The following is a 22,616-nucleotide window of genomic DNA, read 5'->3' on the forward strand; positions in this document are numbered from 1 at the left end:
GGTATAATACAGAAGATGGCACCACATCATCCTAAGGGACTTGATAGAAGGTAAATTTCAGGAAGGAAGATTTGCACAGGAATTGGGAATTCCATTTAATAGTGGATCATTAGTAGAGTCCATTTTAAGGATACACAAAAATCTAGCCCTATATTTACTTGAGGATCTCGCAGCATCCATTGCAGCACATAGGCCCCAAGCCAGAAAAGCACTTGAGGAGGTGCTTAACTTTATTTTTTTAAATAGCTTCACTGAAGTCAATAGGACCAGTTGCATACTTAAGCGTGTGCTTAACTGCTTTTGCTGGACTGGTTAAGTGTAGCGGGTGGTTTCCATCTCAGTGAAAATAATACAGAGTGAATCCTCTCCGAAACCAGTGAAAAATTTATTAATTAACAGTAAATCCCAGACTGGTTTTGTTTGTATTAGCAGAATGGACTTTTGTAATTACCACACTTTGGTACATAAGCCATTATCTGCAAAAGAAGGGCTGGAGGGGTTGAGTAAAGTCTAAAGATTTCTGGAGAAGTCTGGTGCAGCTGTGCAAGCAAGGTTAGATAAAGCAGAGTCTAGGGCTGTTTAAAGTTTATGAGCTGGCTGCACCCAAGAAGAATGATGTTTGCCACTATTCTGTGAAGTCTTAATTAACAGTGATGAATGCTGAATATTTTTCTAAGGGAGCATTTGGGAATTTGGTTTCGTTTGGCTTTCTTTTCAACTATGTTCGTTGTCACACCACTCTGCTCTTGGCTCAAAGCATAATGTGAAATAAACAAGTTTGATTTTAAAGGAGTTAGTTGCAAATGTACATAATATTACAGAAAAAATTGATTAGAAATGAAATAATGAGCAGAAAGTAAAGTCTATTTTTAAAAATCATCAGTGAAAAATCTATATACTTTTTCCTGGTATTTCTGTCCCCCATTGCTCTATTCTGTGATGGGCTCTGCAGCTTCAGTTAAAGATTAAATGTGTAGAACTATCATAGTGTTACTTTTTCTCACTAGGTGGAATATTGCTATTTGTATATGAATGTCCCTGTTTATGGCAGATAGGACAATTGTCTCACATTGAGACATCAGAGCTTTGATATCAAGTTTGTCTTTATATTGCTGTTTGTCTTTATTGGTTGAGGTATAGTAGTTACAGCACAAGACTGGGAGTCAGGAGAACGGGATTCTAAATCTAGCTTCACCATAGGCTCACAAATGACCTTTAGCAAGTCACTTAGGCAAGTGATATAGAGATTTGGAGTTGGGCACCCTTTTGAAAGGGATCCTTTTGAAAACTTACAACTTCACATTTTTGTGCCTGTGTAAGATGGAATAATAATATTTATCCACCTTTGTAAAGAGCTTTGAAATCTTTGGATGAAGGACACTTTGGGCCTGCTCCAAGATTTATTGAAGCCAATAGAAAGACTTAATTGATGAGCTTTGGATCAGACGGTCTGTGCACCGAAATATTAATATCACCAGCTAGTGTGCTTTGCTATCCTTAGTCACATAATTTTTATAATATATATCTAAAATTTGGGTTATGGCGCTGTCTTCTGCTTGTATATATATATCTCAAAAACTATGCAAAAGTAGAATGCACATGTCACAAAAGAAGCAAAAGAAAAAAATCAAAACAAGTTATACATAGGTAATTCTCCAAACCATACAGCAATCCTAAAAAAAACAAAATGGTGTCTTATCACCCACTGTTATTCAACACATATCCTTAGATCTCACTGACCTTGACAGAAATTACAGGAGTCTAATTTTAAACATATCAGTTCTCAAAAAAAATCACTCTTTAAAATACTTTGTCTAGGTTAATAAACACAGACAGGTTTTCCTTTAGCATCATGTCATATGGCTCCTTTCCCACCCTCTTCTACAAGCATATATGTAGTGTGAATGTTACAAACAAATTCCACTTTCCATAAATATAAGTTCCCCCATGTCCCTCTTATACTCACTGGATCCAACTCTAAGCCCACAAGCAAAGACCAAGAAAAAGTGTTTGCCAATGGGAACTATGAGGCAGTTGAGGAGGATGGAATCTTCACTCCAACCTGGAGCAGCCATACAGACTACTTACTGCTATATATGGAATAACCTAAGAAACATTGCTCACTGATGTCCCACATGTGAGTTTGTGGCCACCTGGATCTACACATCTCCATACCCTTGCCATGGCAAACCTCACATGTCAACATTTGTATTCTCCATGGGGAACTGAGATGACCCTTTACAGAAGTCGCCTCCATTTCAAGCAGGAGATGTAGAGTCAACACTCTTTCTGTTCCCAGTGAAGAAGATCCACAGATTTTAAACCCTTCTGCAGCTATGTAAGGCGCCTAAGGATTTGGTCCATAGTGTCTTAAAGCAATGTTGCAAGGTAGAATCTTGTTATGAACCCACGGATTTTTAGTGGGGAGTTAACATAAGGTGTTTTTCATCAAAATTACAACGTCATAGAGCAGCTAATATAGTCCAATACTATTCAAATCTCCCCAACAGTTATTCCAATTCTTAAAAGGTGTGAGTATCTTCAAACTCCTATTGCTATTATCCAACCCACCTACACTCTCTGTAGAAATGAATACACTGGCTTTTGCTTGTATTGAATTTTATAGGAATACTAATATGCCCAACATGCTGCAGAGAAGATCCATGAGACAATTAAGCGTGATAGGTACAGTGAAGTTAACAAGAAAAGTAGGTGAGAGTCTTTAAAATCCTTTTGAGTGGTTTCTCCTGTCTCTGCTAATATTCAGTATAGCCATTTTTGCAGCTAAGAATGTCATCCAGGAAGGCCTGGCATTTTAAAAAGTCAATGTTTGATACACATTCTATGCTCATTCTATAAATAAATCTACAGTGAAGTGCTTAAACGTTTATTTCTTATTTTCAAAACTGGGAACTAAGCATAAAAATATTGGCCTATAAAATGCTTAAAAAGTAGATTACTAGAAACTAATAGAATGCATTATTGTCTATTGAACCGATGATGGGTCAAATGGCATTTTGAATCCTGGTGGAGAATATGAATATGACCTTCATGTATACCATTTACAGAAGGCAATTTTATTTACATTTTTAAATCCACATAAAGGTGAAAGATGATACTGCGACAAAATTGAACATCTATTTTTTATTTTTTGCCCCCAGGCATAACTCAGCTCTCCCAAGGTCAAATGTAGTACAAGACTGAAATGAAGCAAGGCTTTCTCCATCATGCTGTCAGTGTAGTTCTCCCTTGTCTGGTGATACTAGTGATCAGTTTTCATTCTCCAGATGAAGAAAAATCCCCATCGTCTATGATGGTCAGACAAGAAACAATGAGGATAGACTTTGTTTCTTATGTTCTTTAACTTCCTATGTACAAACTGGTCACTAATTACATTTGCAGCTACAGTAACAGGCTAAATCATGTGGGCTGTTTAAAAAAGACCTGGTCTTATAGGTGTGAGAGAGAGATAAATAAAAGACTATGTAATATTTACCTGGATCAACAATGTCATAATGTCTGTGTTCCAAAGATCATGTCATGTACATTTAGAAAATAGTTGATCAATAACACTGATACTCTGTCCACTTTTAAGACCTTCTTAAAATCCTACTTCTTCCGTGCTGCCTACAGCAAATGGCACTGGTTAGTATTTTGAACTATTCTTTTTATTGTTTCCCACCCATAATCACTGTCCACTTTCTCTGTCCTTTGACTGTGAACTCCTCTAGGCAGAGAACATTCTTCCTGAAAGTGCCTAGCACATAGTGGGCACTAATATAATCACTATATTAATAATTACATTGACGCAAACATTAAAAAGGTAGAGTGCACATTTTTCTCACATTTTACTTAGCACCACAGTTGCCAACTTTCACACGGTAAATAAACCAAAATCAAGCTAATCCCATTCAAAACAAGGCCAAAACAAGCCAATCCCTAAGAACCCCAACACTCTATGTGACTAGATCCCCCTGGCATGCAGTCTGGGACTGTGGTGGGCCCACTGTGCACCCCTGACTCTCTCCCCCCCTTGCCCCGGCTTGCCAGGAGCCAATCAAAAAAAAGAAGCAACAAGCTACAAGCCAAACACACAACAAGCTACAAGCCAAAACCTAGCCAACAAGCTACTCACAAACCAATTAAGCCAAAAACAAGCCCAATTTTGGCATTTTTTTCACAGGTTTGGCATGTCCGGTTAGCACCTGTGTGGTTCCCATGATACAGTGTTAATAAGGACAGGAGATGTTTATAAAACACTGTCATTATATAGACTGCCCTCAAAAGAATGCTCAGTAGGATGTGCATGTCTATGGGCGAGTCTGGTAGCCCAGCCTATTATTAAAATTGCCTGACTCTTCTCATCTTAAGACCTTGTTTTCAGTTGCTTATAACTTTGCCAAACTTTAACCATTTGTGCTGAAATTTTCCATGCTGGGTATCTACCTCAGGCTGAATGTTTGTGGAAAATTTCAGCCAAAATAATTCCGCGAACAAGGCTGGCACAAAACATGTTGCTCTGCAATGTTAAAAAAAAAAATACTGATGACCTTTTCTTAGAAAAGCCCAAGTGCACCCAAGCTCTGGAGCAAGGACTTGAAATTTGGCAGGGGCCTGGCCTTTGTGCCAAGAACATGCTTTGGCTTTTCCTGTGACAATCTGCCTAACATTGGCCACATTAAAAACCTTTCAAAAATCTCAGTTTGCACATGCTCAGTAGAGACTTCTTTGACTTTGGCAGCTGACATTTCCAAAAATTCTGTGCGCACTGAGCATGCTCCAGGTCCTCATAGCTCTACCCATTGCCATCTCCACACAGTGACTGAGTTTGCTCCCTCTGGCCCAGGGATACAGAAGTGAGAGCAGACCCTGTCTCTCCTGTACTCTCAGTGGACCCTGCACCTGATGACTAGACAGTGTGGAGGAGGAAGCTACCTGATTTAAATGCAGAGGAGATAAAAGCCAGACCTGAGAGGTTGAGAAGGCAGGCGAGTAGAGTAAGACAAGGAGCGTGGGAAAGTGTACTGGTATTTGGGGGCTGGCATGACTGAAGAGAGAGGGAATGGGACTAGGTGGGCAAGGAGAATGGAGATAGAAGCTGGGAGGGGAAACTGGAACTAGAGACTGGCATCATTGGAGAGAGAGAAACTTTGACTGGGAGTTGAGAGGAGCGACAGGGATTGGTTGGGCAAGGAGACTACGATTGGAAACCAGGGAACAAGGTAGAGATGGAAACTGAGATACAATGTGGAGCCAGAAGGGATACTGGGTCTGGCTGGGCAAAGAGACTGGGAAAAGAGGGGCAGTGGAGTGGGAGAAAGGAGAGGAGTGGAAGGAGAGACAGAGGTGAGGAGGAGTCAGGGTTCAGAGGAAGAACTGGGGTTGGATGAACAAAGAAGCTTGGACAAGGAGCCAGGCTCAGACATCTTGTGTTCTCTATATATAAACACAAAGGATGTCTGGATCCAGGAGCCTTATAAAAAATAGATATACTTTCAATTGGGTAGGGTTTCCACCCTGCAGGGCCTGGAATTGAAATCTTACTATAGCTGGGCAGATAAATTAATCAAACACATTGTTTGCTATTAATAAGGCCATTTTTCTGTTCATGTATTATCCATTCAGAATGTATTTGATTTCTGCTGATTTATTCATAGGTGTCCAAGGAACACTTTAGGCAAGCATATTCCAGCCTCTGGAGCATTTGCTTCACCTAATCACAAGTGTTTTTTCTTTATTCATAGGGTGATTGGGCAGCTGTATCACATGTTATTGATCCCCCTCCCTGACTGGATGACTTGTGTGATGAGATCCTCTCCCAGCATGGAAGGTTCCTTCCTCCACTGACCCTGACCACCATCTGATTGCACGGTGAAATCTTTGGGCCTAAGCTGTTTTCTTTGCTTTGGTTAGAGATCAACAAGCATGATGTCAATTTTGGATTCACAACTCCCCCTCGCATCCATTGCCTGCTGAATAATATCAGTTTTCTATGAAAGAACAGATCATGCACGCACACATGCTCACAGCATTAGAACACTGAATAACATTAAAATCATTTCTGTGAATCTGGTCATCATATGTGGCAACTAAGCAGGCCAGAGTCCATGACTTTGGCCCTGGGCATGGCTCAGATTCAGGCAGATGCCTTATTTCTGTGAAAAATGTAGCAACCTGGGTGTCAGTCTCGATGGCTGCATATCCTTGGGAGTCTATGGAACCCTCACAGGTCAGTGCCTACTGAGATGAATATGGGATGTAAAGAGCCCTATGATCTTTTCTGTACTCCAGTATTTTCCTCAGAATTTCTCACCATTTCTCTACCAGCCTCTGAGCAGGGCTAGGCAACATGGTGGGTTAAAACAGCTGCATCCGGTCTACACCTGTACGCTCATCATGGTTCCCACTGTGGGACCTGCCCAAGTGATAGTGCAATGGTGGGAAATGTTGAGAAAAAGGTTAGTGTAGACACAGCCTATAGGTAGACACTAGTACTGGATAAATAAGTGGTTACAAAATATACCAGTTAATGAGTTTTTGTTTTTACCATCACACATTACAAATTTGGCTCCATTAGTTTGGCCCATGCTTGGGTGTGCTTTGAGGGGGATGGGTTCAAGGACTCTTCCACAACCTTTGTATGGCCCACATAAAGGCAGGGCACAATTGCAATCCCTGTGCTCCCCAGAATGTAGGAGTTGCTGTCTCTTTATTCCCCTGGGTGGTGCACAACACCTCAGAGGTGGTGGGGAACTCATAAGGAGGGTCATGGCCCCATCGCAGTCAGTGTGTGACTCTGAAAGGGTCCAGGCTGCATCCCGTAAAGGAGTGAGGGAGAAAGCATGCTCCCCCTACATGCTGGGCAGTCTGAAGCAGAAGAGCTCTGATGCTTAGCCTGGAGTGCAGTGACATCAGGTCACTCCCAAAGCACAGCCATGCCTAACAGGCACAATTGAGCCAAAGATCTATATATTATGAAGTATGTTTTCAGCTGGGTAACGTCCCTGTTTGCTGGTGCACTTATGCCTCTAATTTCCTGAGTGCACTTTGCAAGTCGGGAGGTTAGGGAGCTCAAGTGATCAATCTACTCTGAGGGCATAAAAATGCAGGTGCAAATTGTATGAGTGTAAGCTGTGCCGGTGACCATCAGGCCTCAATCTCAATGAATATGTGAACTTGAGTCCACTAGCTAACAAAGTAGTAGCTGCTTCTTTTATTATTATTATATTTGTGTTACTGTAGCTCCTAGGGCGATTTTCATGGACCAAGAGCCCATCAGACATAGAACAAAAAGCTGCTCCCTGTCTTACAATCTAAGTACAACACAAGAGACAACAGATGGATATACACAGATGGGGGAGTGTAAGGAAACAATGAGACAATATTGATCAGCATCATATGGAGTTGTCTGTTCACACTGGCAGCCTAACCATTGTCAAGCTTTTCGTAGGCTATTGAGCTAAAGCAAACACTCCACTGGCTGTCAGCAGCATCGATTCATTATGTATCATTAGGTGTGATTCACTCATAATATTATAATTGTATAAGTAAAGCTCAGAGTTGAAAAGATGAAAAGTTAGAGATTGAGACTAAAGCCCTCACTCAGGATAAAACTCTATTGAAGCCAATGGCAGCTTTGCCAGTGGAAGGATAGAAAGGACTGGGCTCTAAAAGAGGAGCCTTGTGGTAGAACAAAGCTGGGACCTGATTCTGCTAGACTCACTACCAGATTGATGTGTGCAGTATAAGAAGGATAAACTAGACAGGACTAGACTAGAGCACTCTCAGCTCTCATTGACTTCACTGTGAGCGGAGGTTGTTCAACTCCTTGTGGGACTGATTTCATACTGACCACTGTTTACCATTAGTAACATTTCTAAGCTTTTTCATGCCCATGTATATTTGTTTTATTACATTTGTTAGAGAGGCCAAAAGGTTCTTTCTTTTTCTTTTCCTTCCAACTCTGACCAAGAATAGCCTAGGGACTTGTTTTGCATTCAGCTGCATGTGACTCTAAAATGGCAATGAAATATTGCTCCAAAATGTTCATTGAAAAGTAAGATACTTCTCAAGCTAAGGACACAATTCTTCTTCTATAGAAGACAAGACAAAACTCTCACTGACTTCAACAGAACAGACTTGGGCCCTAAATCAATATGCAAGTGTCCTATGCTAGAATAAGTAAGGTTAAAAATCTAGCCTTCTGTGTTCATCATTCAAACTCATATTTCTTGTGAAAGAAGCAAAAAATCTCTACATCAATAGTAATTAAACTTCAAATCTAAAACAGAGAAATACTACTGTATACTGACCATGAAGGATTCCTCAGATATGCCGCAGTTTGCATCTTTTTATAATTTTCTGAAACAGTAAATGATGGTGCCCCTGATGTTGCATTGCCATATTACATAAAAGGCAACAGAATGAGATGTTTGAAAAGTCATTTTTTGATTTAATTTCAAAGAAGATGAAGATATTTAGCAGCAAATTTCTTAAGATGTTGAATCGGCAGCCAGATCAGTTCTCAGCTCATGAGTCGGAAAAAGCGTTTTACAAAAATAGAAGCTAATTACTATATATTACTCCTGAATGGAATATATTTGGGATAAGAGGCTGTATGCAACACATAATACATTATTTTAACAGGTGGCAATAAATTCAGCAAGATCTGCGGCAAGGATATTTTTCTACAACATTGTAACCTTATTAGATATATAGCAAATGTGGTGGAATTTTGTTTGGGGTGGGAGAAGAATATATTTTAACTTACCTGTAAAAGTGCAAAACACAGGTAGCATTAATTCGATATGGCCCCGATTCAGCAAAGCATTTAAGAATATGTTTAATCTTTAACATATGAATAATCCCATCTTTCTCCAAAAAGGCAGATACTTAACTTAAATATGTGTTTCAGTTCAAACACATTCTTAAGTGCTTACTGATTCAAGGCCTATATCCTCAAAAGCCTGTTATCTATAGTTGATGTTGGCTCCTGCTGTTAACATTTATTCATAGTCCTATGACCGCATGATGTCAAACCCTTCCTCTCTCCAACATGTAATCTCTGCAAAGGAGTGCAACACTATAATTTTACAATGTCATAGCTATCTATAAATTGTGGGGATGAAGATAAGTAGCATTCATACATGCCTTTAACTTATTCCAGTCACACATTTACACATTCTGTTTATAAACTCTGATTATGACAAACTGAAAGACTAAAAAGTATCATTATAATCATTATAAGTATCACTATAATCAGCCTTGAACCATCTGAAGAAGGCCTCTGTGTAAGCTCAACATCTTGTCTCTCTGACCAACAGACAATAAAATAAATATGGTATAAATAATAAATAAAATAAAATGGTCCAATAAAAGATATTACCTCACCCACTTTGTCTTGCTAATAACCTGGGACCAACTCAGCTACAACAAAACTGCATTGAACCCACCCATTAACTTCTACGGGACATCTGCTGTACTATAGTTCCCAAATGTTATTAAAGACACACTATTTGGTCCATGTTCTGATATTCTTACTCATGTTGAATAGTATCTTACATGATGGAATGGTCCTATTAGTCAGTGAAACTATTCTCAGAGTAAGCTGCTATTCAATATAAGTAAGGATATCAGAACCTGACCCCATATAAATGTTTAGAGTCTGATTCTGCTACACTTACTAACACTGACTACTGCTTTACTAAGGTCCAGATTATGAACCCCTTACACTGAAATCAATGAGACTCCTCATCTGAGTAACTACCTACCTGTGCAAAAAAGTGGTTTACAATCTATACATAGCTGAGTAGTGCCAATGAAATAAATGGAGTTACTCACACAGAGACAGACTCCTAGACCCTTACTATGACCGGTATCATACACCATGAGTAGTCCCACTGAAGTAACCAGGTTTCAGAGTAACAGCCGTGTTAGTCTGTATTCGCAAAAAGAAAAGGAGTACTTGTGGCACCTTAGAGACTAACCAATTTATTTGAGCATGAGCTTTTGTGAGCTACAGCTCACTTCATCAGATGTAACCAGGACTTCTTCTGGGGTAAAATGCCACTCAATGTGAGTAAATGTCTCAGAATCCCATAGTAAGGTAATATCTAGTAAGAATGGAGGTGGTAGAACTTGGCCCATGGTTTTCAAATGGCTAGGAGTTTATTGTGTTATTTACTATGCACATCTTTTTTATGTCCTATCTCTCTATTTTTTCTACATCTACATCTTAGTTCCTGTGATCTTTAAAGATCATTTAAATCAGAAGCTGTATCCTTCATAAAAATATAATATTGTTATGCTTTACCTAGTAATATTTCGTATAAAACCTTCTTGATTCATTTGTGTCAACCATTCCCCAAATAAATGTTAAAAGAGAACTTTGCTGTATGAGAAAGCGTTCTGTAGCAACTATTAATGACATCAAGGATGACTCGAAATTAGTGTTAGATTATCAAACTAACACTCTGATTCAAACATCTCAAAATTTTATAGTATATTGCTATTGATTGTGCAGCAATCCTGCATATCCAGATTACATTATTCCCATTTTAAATACATGCAAACACTATTGATGAGATTGTAAATATACAAAGCAGTCCATTAACTTCATACAAGCAGTTTTATATACCTGAAGGCCTACGGCAATCACTGAAGAATTGTTTTGCTACAGTTCAATCATTAAAGACTTACAAAAAATGAATATGAAGATAAATATGTTGGCATTGTCAGACTTTGTCATAAAAAAACTTTTACTTAAAAACTTTTAAGAGCTGCATAGATGTTTAGTATAGTATGCATTCCATTTAGGCTGGAGTCTAAACAGCAACAAAAAATTTGCGATGACAAAAAGCTCTACATGATCAGCAAGAAACTAATTCTGCAGCCCTGGCACAGGCAAATCTTCCATTGACTTAAATAGGAACTTTACCTCAGCTAATACTGAAAGATTAGAACCCAGTTTTGTCCTACACACGTTGCCTTTTCATCACCCCTCTAAGTATATACATATTACTTTATTTTTAATTCTTTCCACTGATTTGCATGCAGCTCCAGGACTGATGCTAAAAACATTGTGCCAACTGCACATTCAAACTCAGAGTCAGTGGTTAACAATAGGGAGGTTGTTCTTGCAAGTTAGAAGTCAATAAATATTTTTTAACTTTCTTGAAATTGGGTCTAACATAGGTATCTATGGGTATCACTTTGCATATAAGGCATGATCCAAAGCCCTTTGGAGTCAATGGAAAGACTCCTATTACTTCAATGGGTTTTGAGTCAAGTCCATAATCCTCAGACTTTATAACTAGCAAGTTAAATAATCAGTACATTTTCTTTTAAATCAAGAAAACTGTACAACATACATAGTAAGTGCTTCCTTAATTTTCTTTGTTAGCAAGCTACATAAATATAGCTTTTAAAAGACACTCCACTTAATATGTTTTACATATCTCTCATAGATTGTAATTACAGACGCTCTAAAAGGCATTGTGGTTCCAAGAAATGATGTTACTAGATCACTGCACTCCTGGCATTATGTTGGCAGTCAGCTCTGCTGCTAAAAGGAAGACTCAAGGGATCACTTCCCAGGGAGCGGCAAAAGTTTAGAAAATATGCAAAGAAACAGTGGGCAGTCATATTTGCATTATGTGGATTTTAAAAGTTCAACAGAAAATCAGAACGCCCCTCCCCCCAAAAAGAAAATACCCCAAGCTTTTATTCTTAGAAAATCTTTGCACCGATTGAGCATGGATGAGAAAGTGAGGTTGGAGGAAAGCAAAGCACTAGAGTTTTCCATTTCATAGACGTCCGGAATACAATGTAAAACAATATAGTTTCTCTCGTTTCAGAAATCTGTAAATATACAAAGCAGATCATCTCTCCAGGCAGACGGTCAACCAACCATCTAAGGATGGAGTGGTAGAGGAGAGGTGCCAAACCAACAAGCGCTGGCGAAGCTGGACAGGCACGTGTGCTAATTGACAGGGCATATCAACAGAAAGCCAAGCAGCTGGTAGACAAATTGCCTCACAATACGATAGAGAGGGGAAACAGCTACCGTCTGAAGAAGAAGAGACGGTAGATGGATGCAATAGGCTGAGGATGGGTGCAATGGGCTGAGCAGACGCCCTTCCCCGAGACATTTGTCTGTGTCTGGATTGTCTGCAAGACACAGACAGTAATGAAGATGGCATTTCGTAGATAGAACGATCTCTACGAATCAGACAATACAGTCCCCAGGACCTGGTGTAACAGTTTGATCATGCGGAATTCAATGGCTCACTTCTAAGCCAATGCGGGGCTGCCTCTGCCGCCAAATGCTTTCGCCTACTTCTAACTGGTGCAAACATCAATGCAAGAGTGACCTAAACCTTTTCCAACCCAGGCAGTTCCCGTCACAGCCCGTTACTGAAGGGGCTTGCCATCAGTCATCCAGTTACACCTTTCTTGTCAACTCTGTGTTTTATTGACAACCACCTTTCAGCTAGCAGACCCCTAGAGGACAGCTCTGTCAATAGTAAGTTGGGATTTATGCGATCAGAGGACATAGCTAATGATTATCTCTTACTTAAAGGAAGACGGCAGCTCGTGGGCGCTCCACACGATCGCTTATTTCACATGTGAGCAAACACCGAAAGTTTCCTAGTGAGCATGATCGCTGCTCTGCTCCAATCCCTAACTAGGAAACGGTTCAGAGTTCAATCAAATGGGTGGTGCTCGTAAAAAAAAAAAAAAAAAAATCAAGTCTTGACTAAACAAAAGAGTGAGTCTAGGTCGGTCCCCAGGAACGTGACGTGCCTTTGTTAACTAATCACAAAGTGGATTTGCTATAGTGTGGTTTTCTCAACATCAGTAATGTTCCAGGGTCCATTTCGGATACATTTAACGTGAATATCTCCGACCAAAGCTAGTGCTGCGGAAAGAAACAAGACTGAGGCGCAAATGAAAGCATTCCTAACAAGATGAGTTACTTTTCCCACCGATCTAATGATGATAAATTCAAGGTCTCCCCCCACCCTCCCCGCGCAAGTCCTCACCCTGGGCAGTTTAGCCATAGAAAACAATGAGTCTGGCTTGGCATCAGTTAAGAGAAACCCAGTCAGTAATGATAGTAAATATATCGATTTGCTTGCTAAGCCGTTTTCTTTTGTTACCCGTGAATAATCACTGCCCCCTCTGAAAGCTGGAATAATTAAAAATGTAAAGAGACATTTTAAGTGGGATTTTTTAAGTGACTCGGACAAGGAATTCGTTCCCAGTTTTGGGGAGTCGGGTCCTTTTAACAGTGATTTAAAAGGCAGGTGTCTCCGTTTAAGTAGCGGGGCGCCTTAAAGAGAAATGTTTTATTCAAGTGGTTTCGCATAACGTAGCATCGATCGTTAACGAGACATCAATCTCAGCTGCTCGGTCTCTTTGTTTCCGCAGCGAGGAAGAGAGAGTTGCACTCTGGAGTCAGATGGAGCTGGAGCGCTGCCCCTTGAAGCCGCCAGTGTACAGCAGCTGTCACTGCCCACACTTTGCAGCTCCGCTAGCGCGGACTGGGGCGAGAGGTGACGGCTGGTTCAGTGCCAGGGCGGTGGGGTGGGAGCGGGGAGCTGTCCAGGGTGCTGCAGAGCAGGAGGCGTCTGGCTCCCCGAACTGTGACTGGTGGTCGGGTGTTTGGGCGGTCAGAGGTGGGGGGGAAGAGGGTGTCCAGGAGCTGTCCAGGGTACTGAAAAGCAGTAGGCATCCAGTGACTCTAGTGCTGGGGTGTCTGAGAACAAGTAACCATTAGAGGTGAAGGAAGTCCTGGAGATGTTCTGAAAAGCAATAAGGATCCTGCCCCAGAAGCTCTGTGTGTCTGTGTGAGTGTGTGTGTGTGTGTGTGTGTGTTCTGGGGACGGGAGAGGGGCCATTCTCAGACTGGGTCTGTCCAGAGTACTGATAAGAAAGACAAGAGTCCACCTCCACCAGCCTTGGTCCCCGGCTGAACTCTGGGCAAGAGGGAAATCCGCGGCGACACAACACCACCAGTTATTACCAGCGGGCCGGCGCTCTGTGAAACCCCTTTCTGCTCCAAATTACCACTCCCGGTTGAAAACTAAGGCAGGACGCTTGGACTCTCCTGGAATCCAGCGACTGGCAAACGTTTTAAAAACAGCCTGCCCAGGTCACTTTTGTAAGTGTGCAAGCCATTAAGCTTGAAGCTAAAAGATCTGGTCCGCGCTCTCAGCCCCTACTTCTGTACTGATGTAAATAACTGCTTCGGCTCTATTCAACATCTCCAAGGGAGGGGGGATATTTTTCAAAAAAAGTCGCTTAATCTTGCATTACATAAAGTTTCCCCCCGGCTCCAATAAAGAATATGAAATTAGGAATCAAAAATAACCAGAAATGGGAAAGGGTGGGCGGTTATATCCCCCCCCCCCCCGCCTCTTCTATAATGCCTGCTAAGAATTTCCATTTATGCAGATTCCTTTGGCCCTGATCCCTGCTGTCAGGAGTTCTTGACTGTGGTTCATAGATCAGTAGGTTGTCCTTCTCTGGCAGCCGCCCCCCCCCTCCCCCCGCTCAGTCTCTGCGAGTTGAAAACTGAAAGGATGTGGTGCGAGGGAAGAGGTATTTTGAATCCCTCTTTGAATCACAGAGAAACCCAGCAAGATGGATTGTGTGGAAGGAACTGTCTTTCTAAGCAGCACATTTTGTCATTGCAGATAAAGTATATAGAACAGAAAAGCGTCTCACAACACAAAAGAGATTTTCTGTCTCCTCCTGGGTTTAAGGAAATTCTAAATTGTCCCAAGAGGCCCTAGGGGGCCGGGGAAGAAAGGGGGAACATTGCTATTGCGAATAGTAACAAATATTATAATGCTATGGATTGTCTCCTATAAATACACTAACAATGGGGTGATCAAATACTGTTGTGTTGGCTCAAGTTAGTCATTTTAGGTTGACCTTCGATTAGGCCCACGCGTGCTGACGGAACTTTCTAAAACTAGAATAAAATCTATTCTGTTTGTGATCCCATGTAAAATACATGGCTGTTGTCTCTGTTCCTCTTTTCAGGACTGTGGGTTGTTTTTTCCCCTCCGAAGGCAGGGCACCCGGTAGAAGTTTAAACAACAGCCAACAATCCGCAGGGTTAAACAATAAACTGGGGGGGGGTGGGCAGTCCTGCTGAACGGCAAGCAGTTTGCAATATATCCGCCAATATATAGCATATCAATAAAAGCAGCTCTTCGAAAGCTTGCATAGTAATTGAGATTGGAGATCTTTTTTGATACAGGTTGGCATTTCCTCATATCAATCTGACAGAGCCAACTCAGGAAATTGCTGGTAATATTCATCTGGGGAGCACTTTCATTAAACGTAATTCATTCGACTTTCACAATAAATTGAGTGACATCCTTACAGGAGAACCTTTTTATCCTTGATGAAGTGCTTGCCAAGCTTTGGGTTGGCTTCCCCCCCACACACACACACACTTTATTGTCACATTCCTTAAAGCAGAGTCGTCAACATGTCAATCTGCTGCATAAAAATGCGACAGACGTATTTACAAAGCACCCAAGAGGTGGTTTAATGCTGACTTACAAGAAGAGCAAGCTGTGAGTTAAACTATCTGATAAATCACAATCGTAACTTAACAAAAATGCAATCGGAAGGGCAGAAGCCAATCCTAGGAAAGGAAGGGTGGGTCATGGAGTCATTTTCTCAAGGCGCTGTTTATTCCGAGCAATTGATTTGCTAACCAGCTTCTCTGCAATTTCGAATTTACTGGGGAAATTGTCTTTTTATTAATTAAAATGGCGGTTTAGAGGGACAGGGAAATATTAAGGAGCTTAAAATGGATACCTCTAGTTACTGACTTGGCTAATCACACGGAGGCGGGGATATTAGGTTACATTCAGGTGCCTTTCCTAAAAGGCGAAAGCTATTCCAAACTGCTTCCCTCCGCGATTGAAAAGAGTTAGCTGTGTGCTAAGAACTATGCAAAAGGGACTTTTAAGTGCAGAGAAAACCTCCTTAAACTTCTACCTGCTGCACATGCCTCTTCACGAGTTAGGAACTTAAGCCCTGGACAGAAATCACCATTCTTCACTTACTAGGAAACCTGCCAACTGCAAGCAAGCCAGTTCCCATCGCAATCAGAGTGCAGTGTCTTCCAGGGAGGAGCTATTCTATATAAAAGACAGCATTTTAGGTATTTAAACGCCATTTGAAAACGAAAAGAGTCTAGTTCAAGATGGTGTGAACTCACTAAAAAACATTCCCAATCCTCTGCTCACCCTCCCACCCCCGTCCCCCATCAAATAAACCAAAGGCAGAAAATTGCTTATTTGAAAAAGCAATACCCAGGTGCTTTCAGCTCAAAATACCCCTTTGAAAATATTGTAGAGTGGTTATTGCGGGACAATGCTGCCTATCTTTTTTTCCTTCGCAGCCTAGAGAAATGTTTGGAAAAGTAGGACATCAGGACCGAGCTTAAAAATCATTCTGTTTTCACAGCCACATCTTCTTTCACAGCAACAATTGCTCTCATTAAACAGGCAGAAATGACCGCAAACAATGCGACACATATAGAAATCAGAGAGGTACACAAACTCTGTAGCCATTCACTTCATGTTTTCTCCCCCTCCGAAAATAACGTACACTGAGGACAATTTTAAACAGCCGATCTGCACCAGGAAAGCTACACTCGGATTATCGGAAGGCCCCCAAACTTCAGTAATGTTGGGGAATGATTTTAAAAACCCGGTGAAGCACCGAAGGACACGAGCAGTACATTTTGAAACCCATTTGCAAGCGTAATCATTCCTCAGAATAAATGGTTTCTGCGAACCTTTGTCTTGCGAAAACCAGGATCTCCTCTCTTTTTTCAGGTTTCAGAGTAGCAGCCGTGTTCGTCTGTATCCGCAAAAAGAAAAGGAGGACTTGTGGCACCTTAGAGACTGACCAATGTATCTGAGCACAAGCTTTCGTGAGCTACAGCTCACTTCCCACGAAAGCTTGTGCTCAGATAAATTTCTTTGTCTCTCAGGTGCCACAAGTTCTCTTTTTTACAAGTGCCATCCTGATAAGAATTCCCATCAAACGAACTATTTACCAGTGTTTTCTTCCGGCTCTGGACCAGAAAATTCTCCCCAAAGGTGGTGCCTGCTTAAGTTAATTTAAATCTTTTGCGAGTAACTTCATTTTTAGCTTGGGAAAGGCGACAATACGCTTCCCTGTCCCAGCAACCTCCACCGCAGCGCTGCTATTGTATTTAGCACTCCACCAGCTACTCTTGCCAGATGAGAACTAGGCAGTGAATATGGGTCACTTTTAGCCAGGGAGTGAAACAAATGCACCCTGTTCGTTTAATATAAAGCACTGGAAGTTCACAATAAAACAATCGAACTCGGATAGTCTATGCGGATGCGCATTGTGAAAACAGGTATATAGAAACCTGCGACCAACAAACACTTCGCCTTCACTGTTTGAGATTTCCAGGAAGAATGTACATCATTCAACCGCCGAATGACAAAAAGATTTTCCAGTAGGAATGGTTTAACTGCCTGCATGCAAGCCTTCGAAAAGGCTGATTGTGTGAAATTATGCTTGTCATCTTACTTTATCAAATCAATCGTGTTTCCTTTAACTGCTGCACAGGAATTAAGTTGTTATTCCATTTGGAATGTAACATTCCCGTGGATATACCTGCGCCGTGATCAGCAAACTCCAGTCGTTTGCACTCTTACAGTGGATTGCTTTAGCAATTTGTGTGGAAATGGTACGACTCATCTCTTTGGCCCATCCTTGAGAAATAAGTCCACTTAGGATCTCTTTGCCAAGAACCATCTGTTTTTCGCTACTTCTACAGCATGTTGCTTCAACCCAGTACAAAGTGTCTGACTAGACTTTTATTATTCTATTCCATCATATTGGAAGTGTACAGGAATTAAATGAGAATAAGCTTTTTATTTAGCAATTATGGTAAAGCTAAAATGCCCTTTTAATATATATCATTCAAAATTAAGAAGTGCTAAGACTACATATATGCGTGATGTTTTCTTTCTTGAGTTACATTTAGTGATAGGTCAGGGGTGATTTTGAGTTTTGATGCAGCATTATCAGTTAAGAAAACTTTAATCAGAAAATTGCAACTAGAAGCTTTCGAACGAACAATGTGAAACTGAGGCTCGCTAGTTAAAATCGTGGCTAATAGTGCAGCATTTAAATACTTCCTGTAGTGCAATGTGCCTCATATCATATCCTCCAGACTGAGGAAACAGGAAACTTAAAGACTAAATCCTAATTCCACCAAAAAGGTACTCCTTTAGGCCAAAGGAAACGCATCTACTGTGCAAATCAAATCTGACCATATCAAGCAGTTCACCTCTTTGTACAGAAATATAGTACAAAACAGAGAGAGAAACATATGTCTGTTCAAATCTGGAGTACCCCCTTATTTATAAATAAATATAATACTGTGAAACCGTTTTCGCAAGGAAAGTCTCCACCTGAAATTCCTAGTCATTAAGATTCATCTGTATCAGCAGTGACCTCTATAAATTTCACATAAGGCCGGATGGAATATTGGTTATATATCTCCATAAAAACAGAACTGTACTTTACAAGACTTCATTGGAAACGGCGGGTGGGGGGGGGGGGAGAAGAGGGAGAACACTGGCTTGAGCTGAAGTCCAGGCTGGCAAATATCTATATTTGTTTAACTTGGTGCAGCCCAAGCTTGATAAGTACACTGTCATTGGGTATTGTCTGTTTTAGATGTAAGGAGACTCTTTTCCCTATACGACCCTTCCCCAAACAAACTACGTGGGAATCCGAACGTAGTTGTTTTCACATCCTAAATGGCTGGGGGCTGAACCTTTAAATCCTGGTTGTAACTGCTCTATGCAGTTGTATGCGTTTGTGTAAGGCTTATACACACGCACACGTACACACACAAGGGAGAGGCATAGCACAACGTTGCATCTTGCTGGTTCCTGACACTGCATTAAAGTTTTAATCAAAACGTCCTGCTTCATTGCTACTATCAGATTGTTATTACATGAGGGCCTAATTCGAACTTTTAAAGCCCCTCATAAAACAGGTTAAATCTATAGCAAGATGTTGGAATCAATGTATAAAGACATTCATAGACATGATAGAAATAAGTATCTGGTTAGAGGGGGGAAATCCTTTGGATTTATTTTTTTCCCTGAGTGTTTTGGCAGAAGATACAACCCGGCTGAAGAGTGTCCCCTCCCCCTAAATTGTCTTTTATTCTCTATTTTATTGTATCATATTTTTGCATTGTTTTGAGGGAGATTGGAAAATTGTGTCCTTCCCTCTGTAATGCCAAGCCCTGCGAAAAAAAAAGGCATTCAGGTAATGAAGTCTGTAACTAAACGGTAATTGAATCAGCATAATTTGCACACTGAATGGTTTTCAAATGCTCCCAGTTTACAATTAAAGGAGAATTAATGCGCTTGTTGTTCAGTCTGCGGCGCGTTAGAATAAATCCAGCACTGTTGTTGTAATGAGTGCAAAACAGTTTAACTACCAGCAAACACATTCAAAATGTAGCACAACGGATCGATCTCGCGCCTGGGTTTGATAGATTATTTGCCATATGCTATAAAATTCACGGAAAGTAGCAACGTTTGCTGCAGATGTGCCGCCGACCGGTGACGCGAGGGGCGTGAATCGTGTCGGGAGTGTGTGTGTTCGAGTCCTGCCGCGGGTTAGCTGAGCGGTACCCGAGCATCCCTCTCGTCTGCTATGGTTGTCATGTCTACGTTTTACATCATATTCCGCCTCATCCATTTCCCGTTTCTAAGCTTCCAGACCTGCCTCCTTCTACACCCCGCTGTCTGCTTCGTCCTGCGGAGGAAGGAGACCAGCTGGGGTGGTTTCACTTTTCTCAGCTATGCCTCTTGACTTGCTGCTGTTCATTTGGGGAGGGTGTACGGGCAGGTGCCACACAGACGTGTGCGTTCTCATCTGTGCCCCGGTGCTGACCTGCTCACCCCCAACGTGTCCCGGGCTGGGCTGAGGCTGACGCGCAGCGCCCTCCGGCGGACACATGCTGCAAGTGTAGGAAGCAGCGCACAGAAAAGCAGCCCGGAACCCTTGCATTGAACCTGTGACCCGTTAAAGACACCTCTCGTCCAATCTGAACATTAAGTGTGCAGCTATGAAAATACACTTACGTGGTTGCAGCTCTTCCTTATTTTCACCCAGCCTGAGCCTAGAAGCAGCTTCAACTGCTTTTCCGACCCGAGAACGGATCCCCAGAGCTTGATTTGCCTGCTATGCACCATAGGAAAGAAAGGATGCGAACTGAAGACATGCCGTCTACCCTGCTTTGTTCTTTGTGATTATATAGGGACTAAAGTGTGCGTTAAAGGCGATAACACTCCTGCTTACTTGTGTTCCCCTGGTAATCTTCAAGGGGATTTGCTATGGAAGTCAATGACAATTCATACAGAAAACACTAGCTGCGCTTGTCAGTGAGTGTTTACACGACGGTACTGTATTCAATGGCCAAAGGAATGTCTTCTGTTGTGGCTCGGTGACAGTGATCCCCACCCGGAAGGGGTTCTAGCAGCAGTAACAAGTAGTAAACAAGAACCTGCCTACCGTACAGAATGAGCGAGGAAGACACGCTGAGAGGGTATTTCAAAGCACACCCTTCAGAGAAGAGGCACGGGGGAAACGTGCCCCGGAAAATGTGCATTCGGCATAGAAAGCCTGAGCTTTTATTACCTTCCTGGGTGTGGGGAAATGATGTTTTTTAGAGCCGTTACCTATTTGGGGCGTGTTCTGGGGCGATGATTCCCCGCCTGCTTTATACACTTTCCGAGTATCCTGCAGCGCATACACTTGTCCTCTGAACGAATCGGCAGCTCTGGAAGCTACACTTCAATCCGGAGAGAAAGTTACAGACCCCTACTCCCTCCTTCCCCCCCCCCCCAAACCACCGGGGGAAAGCTGTCAAAGCGAGGCGGCGCAGATGTTCCCCCTCCTGGTTAGTGTCACAAGCCCCCCCCGCCAGCAGAAAGTCGCCGGCAGGTGCAGCTGCAGCCCCAGCACAAAGCCTACAGGCTTTACACTCACACACGCAGGGAAAGTAAAGCAGAAATAGCCCCGGAACCTGACCACGCGGTTGGAACCGAGAGCTCCCGCCCGAGATCCGAGTGGGGTGATGAGTTTTGGTTGGTTGGTTTTTTCTGTGATGCCCGATTCCCTCTCCCCCTCCGCTCCCCCACCCCCCAAGATAAGAGGACCTCTGAAACTTACCAGGTAGAGAGTAGGCTGCAGCAGAAGCACCGCGTACCAATACACAGCCTGCATCCTCCCGGCTCAAACTTCCGCGGCTTTCCCTTCGTTTGCTCTTTGTTCCTTCGAGACCATAGATCCACCTGACATCCACTTTACAGAACAAGCAGAGCTCTCACCAGCCTAGACAAAAATGAAATTATAGACCCCATGACCACAAGACAAGGTTAGACTTCGAGGCAAGGGGGGGAAGAGAGGAAGAGGGGGCGGGGGAAGCAGGAGGGAGAGGCGGAGGGGTGGGGGACAAATAACGATTAAAATCGAGTTAATCCAGCGTCAGAGCCAAGTGATCGCATGGTCCGGGGTTGGCTGGCGCGCTGCTGGGGCTGGCGCTCCTGGGAGCGGAGCCCTTTGGCGAGGGAGGTGGCTGGGCAGGAGTCTTTGGTGCCACTGGCTGCCAGACCTGCCCGGCTGTCTTATATCAGGAGGATCTGGGCTCCAGCCGGCTGCTAGTTCACCGCCACTGCCACGCAGCAGCAGGCTGGAGAAGGGAGGGAAAGGGGGGGGGCAGGAGCTCCCGGGATTGGGGACCTAGGAGGCGCCTAGACGTTTACGATCAGGGCAACGCGATTCGCCTCCCGACCGGGCTCTGTTCAAGCCAAACACGCGCCCACCCGCCCACTTTAAAGAAAGCAGCTGCCTTGACTCTGCCCCTGCTCACTCGTGCCTGGCTTTGCCCCGAGCCGAGCGTGCCGCAGGTCGCCCGAAGACATGTGGCTAAGCGGATGTCCCCCTCCCCAGCTAGCCCCCCGGAGGACCGCATCCTGGGGCAAGCCGGGGCCCCGGCGCTGCTCTCCATACGTACTGCCTGTAGGGTCCGACCGCAGCCAGGGCGCGCCAGGAATGCTCCATGTAAACCTACAGGGGCTGGCAGCCTCCTAGGAACCGGGGGTCCCCTTCGCGTCGCCTCTCCATGTCACGCTCGTCGATGTCCCGTGGAAGCAGGTGCCGCCGTGAATCCAGCGTGCGGGAAGGGAGACGCCGCTGGCTGGGACCCGACTCGATCCACGTCGCAGGAAACTTACAAGGGGGAGAAGCGAGAGGCTGCCGGGACCGCCAGCTCCCGTCTGGCAGCCAGGCGCCGCGGCCGCCGCGCTGCGAAGCCTTCCCGGCTGTTTGTCTCGGTTACACGGGACTTGTTGGCTGGAGCTCGGGGGGGGGACGGGGGGGGTACGAGGCTGTTTCACTCCTGATCAAACCTAGCTGTAAAGACCTTGGCCGATCGCGTCTTTAAAATAAAGCGTCTGAGCCGCGGACTGTCCGAGAGTCCCTGCTGGGGGGAGAGAAAGGCGAGTTTAGCAGCA

General features: G+C 43.1%; 1 protein-coding gene across 3 annotated transcripts in view; it reads right to left on the bottom strand.

Moving 5' to 3' along the window:
* The window catches only part of NXPH1 (neurexophilin 1), a 170,380-nt gene extending 147,888 nt beyond the window's left edge, over nucleotides 1-22,492 (bottom strand). Inside the window, exons 1-2 of one of the 3 annotated variants that reach the window (XM_048838243.2) lie at nucleotides 22,175-22,492; nucleotides 21,274-21,435 (exon numbers count right to left, since the gene is read on the bottom strand). In XM_048838243.2, the coding sequence (XP_048694200.1) occupies nucleotides 21,274-21,327 (54 nt within the window). In that variant the 5' untranslated portion in view covers nucleotides 21,328-21,435; nucleotides 22,175-22,492. Of the gene's footprint in view, nucleotides 1-20,183; nucleotides 20,464-21,273; nucleotides 21,436-22,117 lie in introns of those variants that run through there. The other 2 variants (XM_048838241.2, XM_048838240.2) reach the window with 2 other exon arrangements.
* Nucleotides 22,493-22,616: the final 124 nt, after the last annotated feature.

The sequence above is a fragment of the Caretta caretta genome, chromosome 2, assembly GCF_965140235.1.
Source record: "Caretta caretta isolate rCarCar2 chromosome 2, rCarCar1.hap1, whole genome shotgun sequence".
Classification (NCBI taxonomy): Eukaryota; Metazoa; Chordata; order Testudines; family Cheloniidae; genus Caretta; species Caretta caretta.